We start from the raw sequence: 23,350 nt of genomic DNA, 5'->3' as shown, positions 1-23,350 counted from the left end.
TTACATTTGGCCCTTTGAAGGCGACCTCAAGGCTGATATGGCCCCCGGTGAAAATGAGTCTGACACCACTGTTTTAAAGGCTTTCACTTCTTTTTGATTCCCTTGCCCCCTTCAAGATCTGATTTTGAGGCAAATACCAAAGCAATTCAGGTAGTTAAACTGCAGTCATCTTTGACACTTTAAGTTTCCTGCTATCTAGTTAGCTAAATCTTAAGATTACATCCTTCAGATCACTTCTTCCTTCTTACTCCATGGCAGGTACTACAATAGAAACATTTCTAACTCGTCTTCCTGCCTGTAGTCTATTGCCTTTTCAGTCCTTCCTGGAAATGAATGCCAAGTGGATTTTCCTAAAGTTAGTGGCTCTCCACTCCTGACCAAATCAAGTCCAGGCTCTCAGTAAGGTGGATCCAGCCTATCTACCAGCTTTCCCATTTCTCTCCTTTGTATGTGCAACACACAGACCTTTCCCAGGCAGGCCTGTGCTTTCCTAACTCGAACAACAGGGACCCTCTCTCCTGCTCCTAGCCCAGCTGTGAAAATCCCACTCACTCTTCACAGCCTGGCCCAGGACTGAGGATAACAAAGGACAGGAGCATTTGAGTTACTGAGCCAAAGTGTTCTCACTGTAATAAAGAGATTATAATCCTTATATCATGAAATCTTGGTGTAGAGCCAATAAATAAAATTTCCCTGAGTTCATGGCACAATTATCTTGCCATCCCATTCATTAAACCAAAATGCCTTATATGTCCCCACACATTCTAAAATTCACACAAACTGTAGTTTATGTAAAAATTTATTTGACCAAAATGTAGAAAAAGTGATACTATTACATATGATACAGTTGCAAGAATCTAAATGGAAAGTGTGGGTTTTATTCCATTGCACAATTTGCTAGTGTATCTCCTGGGTAGTGTGATGCGCAATAAATAGGAGTGAGGGGCAGAGGAGTCGGGTAAGCCAGAAGCAGGGTGATTTCTAGTCAGAACTGTAAACTTGAGTTGCCCCCCACACTGCTGGGGAATAAGGAATGTTTCAGCTGAGATGTTAACTGAAAAAACAAAAGTACAACAAAGCCAAACGTGCAGCCTTGTCTATAAAATACTCCATATCCAGTTGAATCAGGAGTTCCCTGGTCTTTTATTAACTTGGTCCTGACAAAGGCATTAAAGTCCTAGATAAGTAAATCTTTAATTTACCATTCCCTAAAGTAAGAGATGAAGTTAGGCCAGTTACTTTATCTCCACTGCCACAGGGGCCCCTTCTGCTTAACATTTAATGGGAAAATGCTCTTGCTATTTGTTGATGGCTAGCAGTCTTTTTGATATGGCTTCCTGAGCAGGACTGGATTCTACCATACTCATTCCTGCTGAGTGGATGGCCTCATATCAGAGTAAACATTGTGGCTATGTCTAAAGCATTCCCACGCTGACTGCTCAGGGGATGTTTGTTCTGCATGGTAGAGCGTGGAAAAGGGAATGCTTAGGTTAATCTATCTATGGGTATGGCTTCCCACAATAGCCTAACCCCCTTTTCTCTGCTCTGGATGGAAAATCTCCACCCGCTTTGGTGTGCTGGTCCCTGGCCTCCTGCAGTGTGTGTGACGGTGGCCCAGTTCTGCTCTTCAACCTTTCACACTGACTAGTGACTAGATGTTAGAATCTGTGCTTTTAAAGCGTGGGTTTGCCTAATCTTCCAGGAACCAAATGCCTTCGGTCTGAAAAGACTAATGCTCAATAAGAAACACCCTGCCTAGCTTAGAATCAAAATGCAATGTAAGAATAAAAATAGAGCTGAAAAATATGGTGCCATTTGGGGAAAAGGGGGGAGGAATCAGATTAATGGTGCTCAAAGCTTCTCTGATACAAAATATTTGGTCAGATATTCATAATTTGCGCAGATGCGGTAACAAAAGAAACTTCTTACAAGAGAAGAGAAAGACACGGAGGTCTAGAGCTTCTGTTGGAGCAAGACTCTTCTGTATTTGGTTATATACAGTTAAGTTCGTTTAGTGTCTGATCCAGTGTCTGATGCAAGCCCACGTTCTCTTCTTTGGCCTGGGCAAGTTTTTCTGGTGAGGATTAAGAGTGGGAGAAAAATAAATTAATAAGCATCTTTGTTAAAGGTGGGGGGAAAATGGTTTCTTAAAATCCATACTGTCAGAGCAGAAATCATAGCAGAGAAAGGACTTTGCATTGTAATTATAATAGGACACCATGGAATAATAGAGCTCAAGAACCAAACTGGGAGTCAGATCAGATTGCCAGATTAAAATATAGGGTGTTCAGTTAGATCTGAATTTCAGATAAACAGTTTTTTAGTATTCGTATATCCCAAATGCTGCATGAGATATACTTATGCCAAAAAATTATTCATTGCCCATCTGAAATTCAAATTTACTGCACATCCTGTATTTTAATCTGCTGTATCTGGCAATCCTATAGTCAGAACACCTAGATTAAGCCCCAGCTGTACCATTTAACCTTTCTAGATCTCAGTCTCCCCATCTGTCAAATGGGGATAGCAATACCACTGTGAGTTACTATGAGAAATGCTTCAGAACTTAGGAAGTATTACACAAACATAAGATTTTAGTCCTAGATATGGGTGACTCAATACATTTCCCCCCTAAAGGCCAGTTCATTAGTCCTTGAGCTTTTGGGAGGAAAATACAGCTCTGTAACCCATCTTTCCTTTGGAGCTTCTGGGAATGGCTGTGGAACTTCCAAGCATAATTGTGTTATTGTATCTATGTGTCCACAGCGATGCAGTCAAACCAGGCAAATGCAATGTGACTAAAATTGGAGCCAGACTGCAGGCATGTTATTAAGTGATTGAGCTGATGAAACACATTTTTTAAAAAAAGTAAGATGCCATTCAGAACTGTGTGTGACGGAACGCAAGGGAGAACTGGTTTGCCGTGAGTGATGGCTGATAAGGGACTAGGCCAAGACTCATTAAAATACTGAAGGGAAGCAAAATGCCCACAACATGTGATAGGATCAGCGTGGAAATTTTCAGAAAGGAAAAACAGTGCACATGACGCAGCCTTTCAAATACGACTATGGAACTTCCATTCAACGAGACATTTAAAAACCACGCCACTCTGATCGGGAAGGATCCCCCCAGAGAGAGAGCAGTGAGCCAGGCCTATCCAGTCTGAAAGGACATGTGGTGATTGAATGCCTACTACTGTGTGAAACCATTTCTAACTAAGATACCACTTTTATTTGACAGAAAAGCGAAGTAGGTTGTTCAAGGCCACACAGCTAATGTGGTAGAGCTAGAATCTAAACCCATGTACCCCAACTACAAACCCTGACCTCACTTCACTTTGCCACTGGATTCCTGGCATCTACTTTGTTATTAGGCTTGAGATAAAATAACCTTCCTTGAAAGTGTTACTGTAATTGCCCTTGAGAACCTTGAAAGGCCCACAGGCTGTCAACAGGTAGTAGCTGATCTCCACAGCCCCAATCCCTGTCCGTGAGGCTCCACTGAGGTGCTTAGTGAGACAGAATGACCAGAGAGGCAGGGCTACAGCCATTTCAAAGGGTGGAGGCTACAAGTGGCTGGAAAATCCCAGGAATGAATACACAGAGAGAGCAAGCAGAATACACCCACCCCCACATGGGGGGGGGGGGTGTGGCAATGTGTGATGGGAGTGGTTTATGCAGGAGTTCCCGGTGAATGGCCATTAGAAACAGGGAGACGCTGAGGATGGAAGGGTATGGGTTGCTTATGGGAGAAGTATTTTGGATCAGTGACTATAAAGAAAAATAGAGACAGAGGGGCCCATCTGAATCAAATAGTACGAGGAATAACAAGCTATAGGGACCCAAAACTGATGCTAGTTGGAGACTTTCATGATGTTTTCAGGTTCAAGGGGCAATTTGGAAGACGTGGCTGGATATCAACATGTCAGAGTTACTGGGGCAGTCTGAGGTAGTGGTGGTGGAGGGCAGGGAAGGACTGAATAGACTTTGAAATTTGGACTCTCTTGGAAGAATGTATGAGCTTTCAGTCACTATAAACATGGCCTTTTAATACCCACAGGCTAATGTTATGAGTTCTTCCTCAACCAAAACAAGGTTCCTGGTTCTAGTAACTCAGGTGCGAGGGGAGGCAGATGTTAGCATCTCAGGCAACTTTGTCTGGAACTGAGATAAGGATCCTTCCTTTCTTTGTCACTCCAGCAGCTTCCACTCCCTCTTCCCACTAACAGGATGCTCTTTAATTCCTTGTAGGGTAGTTTTCTAAGGGCAAGGTATAGAGGAGAGCCTCATGGGGAACTTCCTCCCAGAACCGGGAGCTGGAGAGATGGCTTGTGAACAATGAACACGGAGGGAACCCCAGGCACCGCTCTCAGAATATGGCAGAAACAAACGCAGACAGGAATAAAGAGACCAAGATGCTGTTGCCGCTGTTTGAATCCGTAGAGCCAACCCCATTGAAGGGCAGCCTCTTTTTAGACACAAACCTGATGGTTTCTGCAAGTTCTGCTGATTCTGTGAAGCTGCTTAGAGGGTGGATGAATCTCTACTCCAAACAATTTCTGTTTAAGGAAAAACAGCTACTGGCATGCAGGTACAGTTAGCTAACCCTGAGTCTGCGAGCTCGTGCCAAACTGGCTTTTGTTTTCACGTCATCGGCAGAGAATCACGTGGGCACAATTTTCTTTCTGAAATGAGCTCTTCACTTGGATCACCCACTTTCCGTTACAGCCACAGTTAAGAACGTCATGGCTACTACGGCTCAAAAGCGGCAAGTGGAAATGAAAATAGGAGGGCATGCAGATGAGGGTCGCCTGTCTTTATTACGGGCACACAGTCACAGACACAGCAGAAGGCACCCTGAAGGATCAAACCAGGAGGAGATGGGGAGCTTGTAGAAGCCCATAGGAGTGCAGGCACCACAGTGAGAAGGCAGACGTCAGTATTGCTAGGACAGAGGGTGGCCCCTGTGCCTCTCAGAGAGAGGTCATGTCGTTGAGAGCATGGTCCAGCTCCTCGCTGATAGCTTTGTACTTGAGCTTCTGAGCATACAGCTCGTCTAGGAGGTGGACGTCCCCGGGGAGAGAGTTCAGAAGAAGAGGTACAGGGGACAGAGCGCGAGGGTTGGAATGGTGTGCCACAGGCGAGCAATGACAGAAAGGAAAAAAAAGTGAGAAAACAAAGCATGAACTAGGAGGAAGTTGTGGCATATGGAAAACAAACAAGAAAACAAAAGATCGACAGAGGGATTTCTAAGTAGTTTGAGATTCTGCAGGGAACGAGTCAGAATGCACCTTTGAAAGAGTGGTGGCCAGAAACGCAGAGCTTCTCCTCACCAGTCTCCTGCCCTGGGTTGTCCCTGACTTTCAGTGATGTCATCCGGTTCACACCTTGGAGGGGGAGCATTCCCTGGGTATGGAAACCTCACTTGCCAAAATGAACTCAGGACACATGGTATGAGGGACGAGTTTTGCACCCTTTCTGGGCAAAGGAGGCAGCTTGGGAGATTATGTGAACCCCAAGATCTAGAAGTCCCAAATTATCTCATGAAGGACACAAAACTTTTTTTAAAAGTTGGAACTCCACAAGAAGTTCTGGGATCTGTGGGCACCAGGCTTGCAGACTGGAATCTTTATTTAGTCTCTAAATAAAGACTTCAGAGAATAAATAAAATTCTCTATTTCCGTTTTCTCACATAGTGATAAGCTCCGAGCTCTCTGGGAGAGAGCGTTTGTAAAAATGCGAGGCATCTAAAAAATGCAAGGCACCTCTCAGAAATGAGGAAATGGAAGAAAATTCTAAGGATTTCTTCTTCTTTTTTTTAATTAGCCATATTTGGGTCTTTGTACTCACATGTGGACCTAATTAACCAGGGGTATTTTATTTCTCGGAAATGGCAACCCATGTCTGAATTTATTTGCACCGTCCATTCCAGGGCTCCGGACTTCCAGAAGTGACATCACTCTTCACTTTGCTCCCTAAACTGAACACAGCCCAGCTCGGCCCCTGCACAGACTTCCCCAACTCTCTGTGGGTGTCTCAGGTAGAAGAAGGCAGAGCACACATAATCAGATAGTAATTTCATACCTTCCAGGTCATCAATGGTCTTTTCCAGTTTGGCAACTGTTCTCTCTGCAAACTCGGCACGGGTCTCAGCCTAAAGAAAAAGACCAGAGTCACTGCAACTGCCTCACCACCAGCCCCAGGAGAGACGTGGCCAGCTGGGTGTGATCGCTCACCTCTTTCAGTTTGTCAGACAGAAGTTTAATTTCTTCTTCATATTTATCCTCCTTTTCAGAATACTGTGGGAGAAACCAAAACACTGCTTTTAAAAGGAGAGAAAAAAGGCATAAAGAATGCCGGTTCCTTCCTCCGTGGCGTCAAGTGTGTGCTTGAACATGCCTAAGCAGCAGAGTGGAAGCAGACACCTTTCCAGGCAGAACTGTGTGCAAAACTCAGAGACCCCCGTGGGAGACCACGCCCGGACGATACTGAGCTGATAACTTGAGATGGAATATGATGAAGTTGGAGCCAGTGATTAAATGGAAATGCCGGCTGTCCAAGGCCCTTCATGCCTGCATTTCCAGCCTCATTTCCCACCAATCTCCCCAACGTGCCGCCTCCTTCTTCCTTAACAGATTTTGCGTTCTCTCTAGTCTCCCAGCTCTTGCCTACGACGGGGTCCCCAAGGATGGAATGTTCCTCTCGTTATCACCTGTTAGAAATCATGTCTTTCATGACTTGACTTACATTAATATTAGCTAATATTTATCAATTGCTTGCTATGTTGCTAGATATCCTCAATCCCATTTTACAGATGAGTAAACAGGCAATTTGTCTAGGGTCACAAGTGACCAAGCCATGGCTAGAACTTGACTCTGGAATTTGAGCTCCTGGTCATCACCATATTTTACAGCCCTTAAAAAAATTTTTTTTTTAACTGTTGTTCAATTAGTTGTCCCCATTCTTCCCCCATTGCTCTCCCCTGCCCTGCCCACCCTCATCTCCCACATTCAGTCCCCCACCATTGTCCTTGTCCACGGGTCCTTTTATACATGTTCCTTGACTCGACCCTTCCCCTTCTCTCCCGTTATCCCTCTCCCCCTCCCCACCTCTGATCACTGTCAGGTTGTTCTTTATTTCCATGTTGCTGATTCTATTTTGCATGTTTGTTTTGTTGACTAGGTTCCACTTATAAGTGAGATCATCCAGTATTTGTCCTTCACCTCCTGTCTACAGACTTTAAAAAAGCTGTAGACACCTCGTGACAACTTTCCCAACCTTTCAAGGTCCTCCTGTTGAGGTCCCAAAACACCTTGTTATCTTGTCAGTCTCCTCACTCAACTTGACTCGGAGCCCTCACAGAAGTGGAGGCCACATGGGCACTGGAGCATCTGCCCCCGTGGCCTCGGGCAGCGCTTGGCCTGCACGCCTGGACTGTATTTATTCAGCAAATATCCTGGTATCGAATACGTGCCAAGCACAAGCTGGGACTAATGATATAGCTCTAAAGAAGTCAGATATGGACCCTGTCCTTAAAGTTTACAATCTAGTAAGGAAGGCATGCAATTAATTGAGTAATCATGATAAATGAGATCGACCATTATGATAGGGAAAGAAGTAGGTAGGGCCACGAAGCCAAGAAACACCTAACCTAGATAAGCAGTCAGGGCAGGCTTCTCAGGAGAAGTGCCATTTAAGCAGAGGCCTAAAGGATGAACAGGAGCTTATCAAGCAAAAAGAAAAGGAAAGGCCACCTCTGGTGGAATGGACAACAGGTTTAAAGAACTGGAGGTGACAGGAGAACACGGAATGTTTGGGAAACGGAGGTTCAGCGTCACTGGAGGCAGTGGGAGGAGGGAGGATTCGGGAGAGATGAGGGCGGGAGCTCAGCGGGTGAGCCGGGAAGACTGCATGTTGCTACTCGTGTGATTCTATCCTGCAGTGACCCCTCTGGATACTGTTTCAACCTAAAAAGCCCAATTCCGCCTCTGATATCTGCTGTTCAGTCTTGAAGAAGGTATTTCTGGAAGAACCGACAGATTCAAGTGGGGCGGGGGCTCTGTGTTTACAGGATTATGCTCAGATCTCCCCAGAGGAGGCCGACCAGGTATCAATCTCACGCCCCATCTCCATCTCTTAGGAAGCGGAGACAAGAGATGGTGCTGAGCCCCACAGAAGAGGGAAACGCAGTCACCAGGCACCTCTTTCTGTGGGAAGAACTAAGCTGCTGGGCTTGCAGCTGCTGCTAGTGAACACAGGTCAGATCCCTGAGAGCCTGGCATGCTCCTGGGTACCTTGGGGAAGAAAAGAACAAGCCCAGCCAATCACCCTCCAACTAAAGCCAACCCACCACCAACCTTTTCAGAGGCAGCCTCCAGCGACTTCAGGTTGTTGGTGACATTCTTGAGTTCTTCCTCCAGGTCACCACATTTTCTACACAAAGATAAAGGATGTTTGTGTTGTCCCTTATGGCGGGCAATTCCCTGAAAAGCAGTTTTCCTGAGGAGGAATCCACACATGCCCAGAACCTCCACAAGGAATGTGGGGGAAAGGTTAATGGCTTTTCCTGAGCCGGAGCACTGCGTACTTATAAAAACCCTATCGTGCCCGGCAAAGGCGTGGCAGGCAGACTGAGGAGCGCGGGGAAGGTTTGTGCAGCGCTCCTGGGCTCCTGCCAAGGCTGAGGCGACAGGGACTGTGGAATCTGTGACTGATGAGGCTGTGTCTGGAAGGTATAAGGACGAGATGGAGAGCAGGAGGCTGGGGGACAGCAACTGGACAGCCATGGGAGTTTACACCAAACACTCCAGGAAGCAAGCCCAGAATGGGTTCGTGAAACCAGACCCGTCTCAGCGCTGTGGGATGCTCTGTGGAGCTGGAAAGCCCAGGGGAGAGGATTTTTGGGGTTTTTGGAGCTTTCAGGATTCTGATCAAGCTTCTCACGCCCCCCACCCTGCCCGCCCCAGAATGTGTCATGGCCAAATAATGACTTCAGGAGCAAAGCATTTAAACACGGAGGCGGGCTGGGGGCTGCCCTGTTGGTCAGCTTTCTATCAAGAAAGCACTGCCCAGTAAGACACTCTCTCTGGAAGAATGAGGCTTCTGGGCTTCTCTGCTACCAGCTGTCTCACTCCTGTTTCCCAGTACCTTTGTGGGAGTAGCCAGGACGTGCGCAGCAAGGACACAAGTTTGCCACCTCTCTGTCAGCCACAGAGGCAAGAGGAGGGACTGAGCAATGAGTCCCAGATGCCCATCTACTCGAGTGGAGACTCCAGTTGGTGTTGGCCAACTCCCTCTGGCTCCGACCCAAAAGCTGAGCTGTCCCCCCCCCCCCACTCAGCCCTGACCCACCACTCACAGTTCTGACACCTCAGCACGCTCCTCTGCCCTCTCCAGCTCGCCCTCCAGGATGACCAACTTCCGAGCTACCTGCAGAAACAGAAAGGATGGTTGCAGACTGACCCCAACAGCCACACCCAGTAGGATGTGCTTCCAGTGCACACTGTGAGGCCATGTCCAGACTATCTGCCAGCATGGGGCTTTCTGCTGCCTCTTCAACTCAGTCCTGGAGGCCATCAACACAGTCTCCCTTGAGTCCCAGGAGAGAGGCAGATGGGAAGGGAAGGAAGAGCTAAGACCATGGAGGCAAGCAGAGGGGGCACTGAGCTTCCGTTGTCTGAAAACCCACAGCTGGGGACCACGATTCCCAGTTTTAGCCAAACTGCTCAAATACCCAGCTGCAGGACAAACAGTGATCTGCTCAGCTGATTTCCCCACCAAGTCAGACAAGCGTCACAGAATTCCCCAGGACCTTTTGGCATTGCGGAAGACACAGTTCCCAGCCAAGTGTGTCTCTGGAAAAACAGATGTGGATGCAGATGGACAGCTGACCTACCCTAGAGCTTCCTTTGGGCGGTCCCAGGGTCTCCCTATCACACATCCATTTCCTCCCCACTTCCTGCCGCCACCGCCATCTGCCAGCCCCACTCACCTCCTCGTATTTGCGGTCAGCCTCCTCTGCAATGTGCTTGGCCTCTTTGAGCTGCAGCTCCTGGATCTCCATCTTCTCCTCGTCTTTCATGGCCCGGTTTTCTATCACCTTCATTCCTCTGCAAGAAGCAATCTGGTCATTACCACCACACGGTACCACCCCATCATACGCCTCCACGCACCTGCTCGTCTAAGCACTTCTCAGACATCTGCCAAGAACTGGACTCCAAAGAGGAAACCGTGGAGCTGCTCATGTGCACTTTTTACCTTTACTGAATGCCGGGCACTGTTCTGAGTGCCTTAAACGTAAAACCACCCCACCAAGTAGCAGGCACATTGTTCCCACTCACAGAGGAAGAAACCAAGGCACAGAGAGGCTCAGTGACTTGCTCAAGGTTATATAACTAGTAAGTGCAGAGCAGAGACTCAGACCTGGTGGTCTGGCTCCAGAGTCTGTGCTCCCATCCTAAATCGCCTCTCCCTAGTGACGGCGTACTCCAACTGTTACTACAATGTGATCAGAGGTGCGCACCTGCCTGGCCACAGGAAAGATGAATCCTGCAGTGGTGGGAGAGGTGGTGTGCGTGTGTGTGTGTCACAGAGGCCTTTCCAGAAGAGAGTCCGCACGTGAATGAGGAGGGGAGAGGTATTCTTCAGTGAGGGCACGGTACGAGAAAGCCCCAGAGAAATAACACAACTTGGCAGAAGGTCAGGGTGGCCAGACTATAGGCTGGGCACTTGAATGACATGCTAAGGGTTTTAAGCTAAGCAGACCGGAAACCACTGGAAGTTTTTAAAAACAGGAGTGGAAATCAGAATGATGAATGGATTGCAGTGGAAAGTTCAGGTAGGAGCCGGATACCAACAAGGTGAGGGATGAGGATAGTGGGTCCCTCCTGGGGAGAGCCGGAAGTCTCCCATGACTCATTTGGCTGACCACGAAATGAGCTCCCTCTGGCCCATGCTGCTTGGACTGATCCAGGTAAGTTCAGCACTTCCAGCCCTGGCTGGTGTGGCTCAGTGGATTGAGTGTGGGCCTGTGAACCAAAGGGTCGCTGGCTTGATTCCCGGTCAGGGCACATGCCTCAGTTGTGGGCCAGGTCCCCAGTGGGGGGTGCATGTGAAGCATAATTGACGTGCATAGTGCCCATCCAGAGCTGAGAAGCACATACTTCTGTTGTCTAATAAATACCTCCACTTGGGCTGTCACTGCCATTCCCAGCTGTTGCAACACCCTGCACACCCGTACAAGGCCTCAAGATCAGCAGGTGAGCGAGCCTGGAAAACCCCGCTGCAGTCCTGGAGAGATGAAGCAATCTGTCCTGGGCCAAACAGCAAGTGGCGGCAAGACCTGAGCCTAGACCCCCAGCTCCTGAGTACAGAATTCCTTTATACCAAAAATATCAGTCTCTAACATTAGTGTCACCAAAGGCTCCGGTGACATGATACAAATGAGGGGCAATTCCAGGCTTGTAGGGTTTGCCCTGAGGACGTCTTGAAATCGAGACATCCAGCCAGGCGGATCTGACAGTGCACATGGACAACAGCTAATCCAGGCCCCACCCACCACAAGCCCTTGTGATGGAACTCTCACACCTCCCATGGCCCCCCTCCCTCTAAGTGGGTGAAGCAGAGTCTTCCCTGGGATCTGAACCCTCAGCACAGGCTGTTCCACTGCATGGGAAGAAACTTCCTGCTTGGGCAGCTCCCAGAGTGCGTCTCCAAGATCCTAGTTGGTCCCCCACCCTCCCCGGTTGGTTTTTAATCTCTGGTTTTGGTCACCACTGCACAAGCAGAAATGACTCCTTTGGCGTTCATCCTGGAAAACCACGGTGGATGGGTTAAGTGAGAATTCTGGTGGAACCGTGTGTTAGACATGCAACAACCACTGGCCTGGCCCACACGGTCACCACCCAAGGAACCCATTTACAGCACACAAAGGTGGCTGCTTCTGTGAATCACACGATCTGCAAGAATCGTGCCAGAAAACTGTTGCACTCCAGAAGACAGAGCACCCAGGAAGCACAAAGGCAGGGCTCATGCCACAAGGGTGAGGAGCACCGTCAGTTGCAAGTTCGTGCGTGTCCCTGATGTGCTGCTGTAGCCGTCCAGTAGCCCAAAGCCTGCCCAACTGCACTGTCCACAACCATGTGTGCATGGCCTGTTCCAAGTTTTTACTTGCCTCCTTCTCACATCACCCTGGCAACTGATGTCTTGAAAACATGGATGAGACGCACAGTATACTTCAGCCTCTGCAAACTGACCACTATCACAGACATACCTGCAGTTGTATCTGCCCTACTTGTTTTCGCCCTTTCTCTGCTGGAAGGAGTCTTTCTCCATCACCACCCCAACGACAAACACCTCTATATACAGTGTGACGGCTTTCAAGGTGCTGTCATGCACTGTACATATCTGTGTATGTTCATGCCGTGTGATTGCACGCACTCATACCCCAGTTCTGTGAGGCCAGCCATCCACATGGATCTCCATGTCCCAGAAGCCATCACCAGCACCACTGGGTTCATACTCTTACCTCTCACTCTCATCAGCAGCCTTTTCTGCTTCCTCTAGCTTCTGCAGGGCTGTGGCCAGTCGTTCCTGAGCCCTGTCCAACTCCTCCTCAACGAGCTGGATGCGTCGATTGAGAGCTGCCACATCCCCTTCAGCCTGGGGAGGTCAGAGGTGCGGCCGGGTTAGGAGGTAACAGGCCAGCAGTGGAAGCCCCCACTCACACAGTGCCCTCCCCTCAGCTAATGCCCCCCCCCCCCCGACACCAGAGCCCACCCAGGAATCCAGGCAGTGAGGAATCCACACTCTTTTCTGGAGAACATGAATTTTCTGTATGATCTTTCCCGAAAACGTTGGAGAACACCCGCCACTCAGCAAGGAAGGTGTGTGTCTCAGTGCTGGCCTCTGTGTGCGTGGGATTCCTAGAATACGAGGTCACCAGGGACCCGGCTCACCCTGTCCTACAATCAGGTCTGTTCCTAGTCACCTCGATGGCAAGATAATGCAAGAATATGGAGGCCTCAGTTAAATCCTGGCCGTCCACTCAGGGGAAGGCAGCCCAGATGGAACACCACCCTTAAGTTAAGCCTGGCCAAGAAATGATGGGACAAAATACAGGAGAGGAAAGAAATCTTGGCATGGAGAAGACTCCTGAACAGTGCTACTGGCTTTTCCAGGAGTTTCCCCAAGGAAACGTGGCAGGGGTGGGTCTGAAAGAACTCCAGGATCAGAAAGTGTTGGCTTGCTTTGCCAACTTGTAGCCACGTGGCATTAGGCTGGTTGCTTCATGGCTCTGAGCCTTCCTATCCTATTCCTCCCTGCCTTGTTCCTCCACCCTGCTGTGAGGACTGCTGCCGCAAGGCGAGGTGGTGCACCGGGCACCTGGTGAGTGGACAGCTCCAGCAGGCAGAATTTCACCTCATTTAATCCTCATGTGATCCACCCATTTTACAGAGGGGGAAACAGAGGTCCAGCTAGGTGAAGTAGTTCTGTTCAATGCCACAGAATCGGTAATGAATGGCCTCTTGTGCACCAGTCCAGGGCTCTTCCTTTGCTCAGCGTGCACCCTGAACCTCAAAGTCCTGTGGGGGCTCTGAGGCCAGCCACACTCAGGAAGGGATATTGAGAGTGGATGCAAACAGGGCTCAACCAAGGGGAGATGTGAAGGCCCAGGTAAAGCCACAGCGGCATCATAGCATCAAGAAAAATAAGTCTCTGGATTGAGGTAGACTGCAAAAATGAGTGGGAAACCACTCTCTCCCTTGCTCCTTTAAACAGCAAACATCTGGAGTGATACAATGAGGCCAGGGTTGCTGCAAAACAGAGGATGGGGCAACTTCTCTCAGCTCCAGAGTTCTAGCAGCAGAAGCAGGGGAAGCTCCCGCCGTTGTTTCTGATGGCAGCCTCCTCTGAAACACCAGTTTGGAGACTCCATTAAAAACCACTGATGAACTCTGTCAAGAAATGTCACCCACTCTTCCTAATGAGTGCCTTTCATTCTTTCTAAATTACATGAATCTCAACTCCTTCAGCAGCTGGGGCAGGAATTGAATTACCTCCTCCTAATGCTTTTTAAGTACATTCACAAAATTGTACAACCAACACCACTATGTAACTCCAGAACATTTTTGTCACTCCAGTGAGAAATCCTATACCCATGAGCAGTTGAGGAATTGATTTTTAAGATCATAACAGAGGTGCTTGATTTAAGAGTTATCTTTGAAAAAACGACTGAGCAGCTCCTTATGCTGAGGATTCTAAATCCTGAAAACCACACTTTGGGCACCTTTTCAACTATCTGGAATTGCAAGAGTTGTGAGATGCATTCATCTATTTGAATGGATATATATATATATATATATATATCCATACATATATATGTATGTATTTTTGAAAAACTGTTAGTCACTGCTAGTCATCTGGGGCTCCACCCCTTCCTGCAATCAAAGCTTCTACACTCTACAAAGGATTTCCCTTATAAGGTAAAAGAGGCTTGCTAGATACATGTGGCCAAGGAACAGGAAGATGTCGGTTAATCACACAAAAATCTAAATGAAACCAGCTGTTGGAGGCAGCCCCAGAAGTCTGCCACACGCTGGCTCTTGGCTTTATCTACAGGCGACTGAGAAAGGGCTCCCGCCCCCGCCCCAACGGGGCCCCATTCCTTTGCCCAGGAACCTTCTTCAAGCTTTTCCCCTCCTGACCAAGAGAAGCACGCTTTGAAAAGCGAATTTTTTAAGATATCTACAACTTTCCATAAAATCTTTCTTCCCAAATGAACTGTCCCACTCCTGCCTTGGCTTGTGGCTGAGGGCCATTTTTAAGCAGAAGTAATTGTTCTCCAGTGAGATGACTTGGGATGAGATCAGAGGAAGGATTACGGCGGTTCCGTGTGCGAAAGAGGCCAAACCGGCTACTGTTGGAGGCTTCCAGCACTAAAGGCTGCCACTCAGGCCAAACCGAAGCAGTCTGGGGCTCAACACCCACAGGCAGTTCCACCTTCGCCTCTAGGGTCTCTGCCCCGAGCCCCAACATTCCAGCTTTCAGGGTCCCTCAGCTTCCACCCTTTCCCTCAACTTTTTTGCCTTTGAGTCTTTCCACCACCGGGTGTCCTGTCCCAAAAAATTCTAATTTATTCTATAAGAGTCGATTTTGAACCTATTCTATAAACCTCCATTTTGAAGCTCCGCTGGATGGCCTCCTCCCTGCCACGATCCCAGAACAGAACGAACACCCCTAAAATGCAAATCAGCCTTGTGTGTCCTTCCCCCTCATCCCCATTAGACCGTGAGCTCTTTTGGGGGCAGAGGATGGAAGGTGACCAGGAATCGAGCACCTACTATGTGCCAAATGCAGGCAGAGAGGTTTTACTCCTGCGAGGTTCCTAACTGTCCTAGGGAGTCGCTATTATTATCACTCCTACTTTACAGATGAGGAGACTCTCTCCTAAGGGTTAAGTACCCAGTGGTAGGAGATGGAAGTAGAATCCAGAGCTCTTCCCACCCCCAGAGGTTGCCACCATCTGTCCCATCCCGAGGGACAGTCAGGGGATGGAGAGGGTGGCAAGGCCCTCTCTCCATTCAGCCCCATTATCTGCCTCAGGCCCTGTGACAAGCAGCAGAGGTACACAGATGGATCGCGCGGGTCTAGGGCCCCGTGCTAACATTCCAAGATCTTCTGGAAAAGGCGGGGTTGTTCTGGAGGCCCTGGTTCCCGCAGGGACCAGCTGGGCAACGAGAGGCCGACGGCTCGGGGCTGAACTTCCGCCCCTTGCCGGGAGCAGACACGTCGCTGCCGCGCCCCTGGGAACAGCTGGGAAAGTTCAGCGGGAGCCAGGAAGCCTCTGAAGAGGCGAGAAAGTGCTACGCAACCTCCCCCACCCCAGTCCAACCTCAGACAATGGAAGCTCGTTTCCACTCTCACTTCCCGCTCCTAGGTGCAGCCGTGGGTACCCCACCCTCCCGACCCCCCGGGGCCAGCCCCAGTCGGATGGCTGCAAGGTGCCTCCACCCTACTCTGGGATCGCAGGAGCACCAGGCCCCATCCCCCCATTTCCCGCTCGGCCGGCCCCTCCCGACCCGACTTCGGCGCTCCTTCCCCAATCCCAGGCCGGGGAAGGAGGAGGACGGCGGCGGAGGAAAGGGCAGCCATCCCCCGAGCGTGGGTGGACGGTGGGGGCGTTGGCGGGTCTGCGATCCCGAGCGGAGGGGCTCGAGGGCGAGAAAGCAGGAAAATCGGGGGGCGGGGGAAAGCGGACAGCCACTGTGGAGGTGAGCCGGCGGGCCGGAGCGCGGGAAGCGTGAGGCGCTGGGAGAAGGGAAGAAAGGAGGGCGCGCGGGGCGAGCTGGGGAGAGCGGGGCCGGGGAGTACGCCGTGCCGGGGGCGGGGGCGCGGGCCGGAGCCGGGGTCGGGAGCGCCTCTCACTTTCTCGCGCCGCTCGCGCTCGCCGTCCAGTTCCCGCTGCAGGCCCTGCGCGCGGTCCTCCGCCTCGTCCGCCTGCTGCTGCAGCGCCTGGATCTTGCGTTTCACCGCCTCCAGGGAGTTGAGGCCGGCCATGGCGCGGAGGCGCGGGGGCGCACGCAGCGGGCGCTTGGCTTGGCTGGACTCGGCTTCGGCGAAAGCTGCTGCAGCCGCGCCCCAGCCCCCGAGCCTTTGCTTTCGCGGGTGCCGCCCCCGCCCCTCCCCGCCCTTGGCCCCGGCCGCCGTCGGGGCGATGAGGTCACCGGGCCCGGCCGCCGACGTCAGCACCGCTGGGGGAGGGCCTGACGTCGGCACCGCTGGCCGCAGCTGCTGGAAAGTGCCCCTTTTCGGGACTTATTTGGAGAAAGCACAGGGAGGCGCCGCCTCCTCTTCCTCCTCCTCCTCTTCCTCCCTCCCTGCCCAAGGCTCCTGCCCGGCCCTGCCTCGGGCGGCCGCATTCCTGCGCACGTACGTCCGAGGCCTTCTTCTCCGTCAGCTCCAGCTTCTCTTGTGCGTCCTTCAGGTTCTCTGAGTACTTGTCCAATTCGTCCTCCGTCCCCTTCAGTTTCTTCTGTAGATGCGTCAGCTCCTCCTCCAGCTGGGGACAGAGGGGGGAACGTCAGTCTGGGGGCCACGTCCCGTGGCAGGGGCTTCCCCCCGCCCCATTCACCAGAGTCCTCTGTGTCTCTGGGTGTGTTTCCTCATCTGTAAAACAGGGGATAACAATACTATGCACCACTCAATGAATGCTATGTGTGAATATGATTTTCACATCTTTCCTTGTCCCGGGACCAGATGTGCTTATCTTTTTGAGGGTCCCCCAATACTCTTGGGGACTCCAGTACAGCTTTGGAGAAACTGGCTCGTCTCCCAGATTCACACATTCAGTTTGCATCCCAGTTTCAGGGGTGCAGCCTCCCTGTGATCTGGGTTAAACTGAAAGGGGAAGTCTCATACTTGAGGCCTGAACCATCCCTGTCTCCAGCTGATCTCCCTCTAGTTCTGCACACCCCACCCCAACCTCCAGCCAGGGAACCTTTCTAAGTGTATGTTTGTCTTCCCCCTGCCTAGAACCTGTCATGGCTCTCCATTACCCCAAAGAGTGGTTCTCACATTGCCTCACAAAAACACCCTGAAAAGGTTGAAGGGTTCAGATGCCCCACCACTCCTGGACTTTGGGTGCTTGACTAAAAGAGAGCTACCCTTCAAAGGCCACTTTCTTCTGAAGCACAAGTTAAATCTTTTCAATTCTTGGGCATCTGGATTGTGTTCATTTTAATAAAAATGTCCCCTGCATTTCCCAAATTTTGAGTCACCCTTGTTTCTCCTGAGAGTCTTGGCCCCCTCCCTATGCCCCCATTTGAGGAGCTCAGGTCTATGGGGTAGAAACCACACAGCCCACCTCTCCATCTCTACCCCCAGCACACCAGCCCACCTCTCCATCTCTATTGCCCCAAGCACACCAGTCAATGGCCAGCTCTGGAAACCTTCTCTACCGACCCCAGGTGTCCCACCCCCACCCCACCTCTGGGCTGGGTGGTTAGTCTAGCTCACACTTTGATTTGACTTATGCCTTTGGTAGTTTGACTCCTGATCCTGTCGATGCTCCCAGGGGGCCACCCTGGCCGACCCACCCCCCTTCCTCCTCCTCCAGTGGCCTCTTCACAGCAGGAAGCCCAAAGCAGCAGACTAACTTTCCCCAGGCCACACAGCACAGGAATTGAACCCACTTCTAAACAGGTCCTCATGTCAGGCCTGCTTTCCTGCATCCCTCTGACTTCCTTCTCTTCCTTCCCGAACACAGTCTGTTATAAAAGCTGCTGTGCCTGCAGCTTTTAGATCAAGCTGAGAATCTGATCTGAGTTACATGTTCATTCTTAAGGTGTGCAAAGTGTGGGAATGTGTGTGTGTGTGCAAATTCTTAAAAGGGCCCCCGTCCCAAGACGAGACCACCTAGCCTTCCATCCCGGGGCCTCTGAGTGCCTGAGGCTGAGCTGGGGAATGGAGAGAGGGTTAGAGCATCAGAGGATGGAGAGGGTGGCAGCAGCTCGGACCTAAATCAGCCTGTGGGCCTGACCTCCACCTCTAGGCAAGGAGCCCAGAAGCTTGACTCCAAGCCTCAGTTCTGTGACCCTTGTCCCCTTTTCTAACCTCAGTTTCCTCTTCTGCAAGATGGAAGCCTTGACATGGTGGTATCCGAGTGTCCCAGACAGCTACAAAGATGACTGGGGTTTTGACGACTTCCCCTGGGGAAGTTTGGACAGTGGGTGGGCACTGGCATAAAGTGCGCAGGGGGCTATGAAGCATTAAGAATGTGCCAGGCCTGTTACTGAAGGCTCGTATTATAGAAGGGTAAACGGAGACCCCAAATGAGGAAGGAGCTTGCTCAAGGTCATACAGATAGGGGATTTGAACCCTTGTCAGACTGACTCCAAGCTGGTTTGCTTGACTACTAGGCTGTACTGTGCCCGCTTCTCAGCACACCCAGTGCCAAAGCCCCCTTCTCTGGGTGGTTTGTCCTGCTATTCTGGGCAGAGCCCTTGCCACTCCCTCGGACCCTCCAGTCCCTGCCCCTCTATGGCCTAGCCCTACCCTGGGGGCAGGGGGCATCCCTCTGTGTCTGGCTCCATCTCCCCCAGCCTGGGGCTAAGGTCCCTCTGGGCCTCGCCATCACCCAGCAGGGGGCTGGGCACTGAACACAGAATCCTGGAGGAAGTTCTCAGAATGAATCAATGACACAACCCCAAACCCTTTTGTGGTTGGAGTTGGTATAAAAAACAAATAAGACTGACACTAGTTGGTTCCTTTCCCTCTGGAATCCACACACAAAATGTGTGCTGGTGTGTAGTGCCTCTCTGGGAGGGCAGAGCCTTGCCTCGCCTCTGGGAGGTCTTGGACAAGTCACTTACTTCTCTGGGCCTCTGTTTACCTGGCTGTAAAACAGCTGGGAGGGTCATGGACGACACACCTTAGTCCCCATGAATGGGGGCTTCAGGCAGGGCTGAGTCAGGATGTGGAGTCAAAGGCTAGTTGTGGCGGATGTCACTGCCCTGGGAGAGGAGCAGGCAGGAAGCAGGTGGGCTGGGCCTCTTGGTCCCATTCCCACTTTCAAAAGACAGGGGTGGGGGTGGGGACTTGGGGGGGCCTGGAATGGGGACTTTGCCACAGGGTCCCTAAAGGCTAGGCTGGTCCTGAGACCCACACTCTCTAGCCTCCTCTGAAGTATAAGGCACTCTGGGTAAGTTGAGTCTCTCATCACCTCCTGCCTCTGTTCCAAGGTAGGACTGGCTGTTGGCTCTGTGGGGCTTTGGCTTTTGCTTTGGACCGTTGGGACCTCGGGTTTTGTGCCCAGCCATTGGAAGCATCATTTGCCCGCATTTTTCAGATCAGAACATGGAGTTCTCAGAGGACGCAGCAACATGCCCTGGGTCACAAAGCTAGATAATCCAGCCTGGATTTGTGCACAAGTCTACCCCAGTGGGAGGCCTCAAGGGGGGAGGGAGAGAGAGAGAGAGAGAGAGAGAGAACAAACAGAATGAAAATCCAGCTTGAGGCTAGAGAACCTGTCCTTGCCTCCTTGGCCACAAGCTTTCTGGAGGCTTTGAGGAGCCTTTCCTTTTGAACTTGAGTCTGCCTTGGTAGAGTATACTTTATCAGTCACTCACACCTTAGTGAAAATTAGAGCCATAAAGTTGCTTTTATCTGCTAAGCCCCTAACCATGAGCTGAATGATGGATGGAAGCAGGCAGCTCAGGGCCAGCACAGGATGGGTGTCTGTGTTTGTTAGGGTGGGGCACAGGGAGGGAGGAGGGACATTTGTGACAGGGAGGGCTGAGTTGAAGCAGACCAGTGTAGGTGTGTCACAGCCCCAGGATGGAGGGGGAGGGAGGAGCTCAAAGGGGAAGTAGGGAGGGGCAGGAAACAACCCTGCATTTATCGAACATTTACTTTGTGCCAGGTACCATGACCAGGGATCTACCTACATAGTCACCACAAGGGAGGTAGCACTGTCTCTTCCCCATTTCACATATGAGGCCACCAAGGCACAGAGAGAGATAAAGATATTTGCTCCAGGGTGCTCAGTGACCAAAGCTGCAAACAGGGCCAGTCTGAGCTCAGCCTGGTTTTCACTTGCCAGGCCGGCCTGGCACCTGGGTTGGGCAGGTCTGGGCACTTGGTGTCACCATCCTGGGCAGCTCCTGGGGCTTATTTGAGACCCTGCCACTCCTGAGAGCTTGGTGATTGACTCCTGGACGCAAATGAGCCCTGTTGGAGGCAAGGCACTATGGGAGGGGCATAACCCCCTTCGTGCTTCCTATGGCTGCTCTGTCCACCTAAACCCCTGTGATTGACTGACTTCAGCTCGGCCCCAAGCCATGGCCTTGGGGCCACCCAGCCCAGGCCTCTGCCATTGCCCCTCCAATAGCTACCTGATGTACCCATATTGCCAGAGCCTCCTGGGACTCTCATCCCCAAAGCTCTGGGTCCAGGGCCTCTGCCTGCCACAGACAGCCTTGCCTTTCCCTGCCAAATTCCCAGCAGGAACAGCGGGGCACCCCAGACAAGCAGAGCCTCAATGAGATTCTCAAATCTCAAATCTCCCCTCACCCCGGTCTCCAGACCTTCCCAACCACACATGGGGAAATGGACGTCTGGGGACCTGAGTTCTATGCATGGCCATTGGAAGACATCCTTTGCCTCACCCAGCTGCCCCTGCGGCCAGTCACAGCCAGCCCCACCTCACACCCACTCCCGGCCACCCTTCCAGGGCAGTCACCAGTGTGGACCCACAGGCTCACAGTCACGCAGGCACAGGGTCACCCACGCCCATGCATACACAAGCCTTGCACTGCCACCCTCATCTCAACAGGCACACACATGCACCAACAGAAAGAGTAACCCCCGCCAAGGACACAGAGGCTAACCTCAATACAGTCACCTGGACACACACACTCACCCTGACACTCGCACATTCCATTAGTCATGCCAACTTTTGTACAAACACACAGAGCCAGCCTCTCCCCCACACATGCAACTCCACACCGATACCACCATTCACACTCAGACTCACAAACACATCCACACTCTTTCACACTTGCTTTCCAACTGCTACATGATCATACTTCTCTTTGCACGCTCTCATTTTCACAGCAACCGCATCTCTCCACACTCCAGGCAGAACACACACAACTTGTGCACACACAGAAATGTTCAAACACACACAAACACACTTACACACACAGTGTCCCACAACCACCCCATCTGGTACACATACACCCACACTGACAGAGCCACCCCAACACACCTACACACACCCTTAACATTTGCACACACACATCCAGTGCACACAAACGTCCCTTCTTGCTCACTTGGCCCCCACTGGCCCTGTTGGGCATGTCCTGTCGTTCCTCCTCTCTTAGCCCAGGGTCCCCTCCAGGAAGACCGTGATTGCCTTACTCTTTCCTGCTGGAGCATCACCCCCTCCCCCTTACTAGCCTCCAGGTACCAAGGTTTCTGAGAACCCGACCCTCAGCCCTGAGCTTCGCCAGCTCAGAGAGGGTGCTGGGCAGCCTGGTGCGGCCCTGTGGCCGGCCCCTCACCTGCTTGCACTTCTCCTCAGCAGCTTTCTTATCTGACTCGGCCTGCTCGGCTCGGTCGATGGCGTTCTCCTTGTCCAGTTTCAGCATTTGCATCTTCTTCTTGATGGCCTCCATGGCTGGGTGGGAGGGGTGCGGTGGCAGGGTCTGTGGCGGGGTCTGTGGCTGGGACGGAGTGAACAGCAGGATGGAGTGGAGGCCCTTATAGCCTCCCCAGGGTGTGCCGCCCTGCTTGGGCGCGTCTTGGAGGAGGCCCAAGGCCAGGCTGGCCGGGCCAGCCACCACTTGCTCTCTCAGGAGGACTTGGCCAGCGTACCAGCCGCCTGCAGCCCATACCTTATTTGGGCCTAGGATTTTCTCAAAGGAAAAAAAAAAAGGCCCAACCTGTTTCCATTTTTAACCTGGTGACACAGGTCCCTTGTGCACATGGGGGCACAGTGCTGGCCCAGGAGGATTCCTGGTGGCCTGCTGCTCAGCCTCAATTTCCCCACCTGTGGTTGGGAGGGCTGAAGAGGGCTTGGGGGTGGGTGCGGAGTGGACTGGGAAGGCTCCTGCCCTCCCTTCTCCTCCCTCTGGGGACTGTCTCCAGGAATCAGGGTCAGGCACCCATCCCATCTCATGCTGCTGTCCCAAGGGTCCTCCCTGGGTCACTCCCACCTCTTTCTGGAGGGTCTTTGTCTCCTAATCTTCTCCTTCCATCTCTGTTGTTTCTCTGTTGCGCTCTCTCTCTCTCTCTCTCTCTCTTTGTCACTGTGTCTGTCTCCATGTCCTTCCCTCTATCTCCCTATCTCTTTGTCTCTCCCATTATCTCTGTATCTCTATGTCTCTCTCCCAGTATCTCTTCAGGTTCTTCTCTCTCTTCTTCTCTCTATCTCCTCTGTGTCTCCCTCCCTCTCTGTTATCTCCCTTGCCACCCATGGATCTGGCTCACCCGATTGGAATGGACCCCAGCTGTCCTACTCTTAGAAGCTCTCAGAGGTCAAGGCAAGCCCAGACCAGACCCTGATGCCCTCCCTCCCCAGCTCAGAATCCGCGGCGGCTCTGCAGCACCTGCAGGAACAGGAGGTCTTGGCCCCTTAGCCCCTCACTCAGGACTCCTGCCCAACCCCCACCCCACCACTGCCTACCCCCAGCTCTCCCCAGCTCAGAGATCGGAGCTCTCAGGCAGGGCTGCCATCTCCTACTCCCAGGCCTTGGCACCTGTGACCCCCTCTGTGCATTGTGCCTTCCTTCTGTCCTCCAGCAACTGGGGCAGGATTTGCTGCCTTTAGAAAGATTTGTTTGCTCATTCAT

General features: G+C 51.6%; 1 protein-coding gene across 4 annotated transcripts; it reads right to left on the bottom strand.

Annotated features, from left to right (window-relative positions):
• Nucleotides 1-781: 781 nt before the first annotated feature.
• On the bottom strand, nucleotides 782-22,240 carry TPM4 (tropomyosin 4). Of its 4 annotated transcripts, none has more exons than XM_028519604.2 (9): nucleotides 22,061-22,238; nucleotides 16,933-17,058; nucleotides 12,526-12,659; nucleotides 9,991-10,108; nucleotides 9,358-9,428; nucleotides 8,357-8,432; nucleotides 6,236-6,298; nucleotides 6,084-6,153; nucleotides 782-2,074 (listed from the first exon to the last, which is right to left on the bottom strand). In XM_028519604.2, exons 1-9 carry the CDS (start codon nucleotides 22,172-22,174, stop codon nucleotides 1,992-1,994), a joined length of 855 nt encoding a protein of 284 aa, XP_028375405.1. In that variant the 5' UTR covers nucleotides 22,175-22,238; the 3' UTR covers nucleotides 782-1,991. The 4 variants fall into 4 exon arrangements, with proteins under 4 accessions (XP_028375405.1, XP_028375407.1, XP_028375406.1 ...); XM_028519605.2 differs by lacking the exon at nucleotides 782-2,074 and adding an exon at nucleotides 4,801-5,055 and having other exon boundaries at nucleotides 22,061-22,240; XM_028519606.2 differs by lacking the exons at nucleotides 16,933-17,058; nucleotides 22,061-22,238 and adding an exon at nucleotides 16,425-16,671 and having other exon boundaries at nucleotides 859-2,074.
• Between the last annotated feature and the right edge of the window lie 1,110 nt (nucleotides 22,241-23,350).

Source organism: Phyllostomus discolor, chromosome 8 (genome assembly GCF_004126475.2).
Source record: "Phyllostomus discolor isolate MPI-MPIP mPhyDis1 chromosome 8, mPhyDis1.pri.v3, whole genome shotgun sequence".
NCBI classification, from domain to species: Eukaryota; Metazoa; Chordata; class Mammalia; order Chiroptera; family Phyllostomidae; genus Phyllostomus; species Phyllostomus discolor.
Note: the sequence above shows the minus strand (reverse complement) of the source record. Positions and strands in the feature narration are given on the sequence as shown.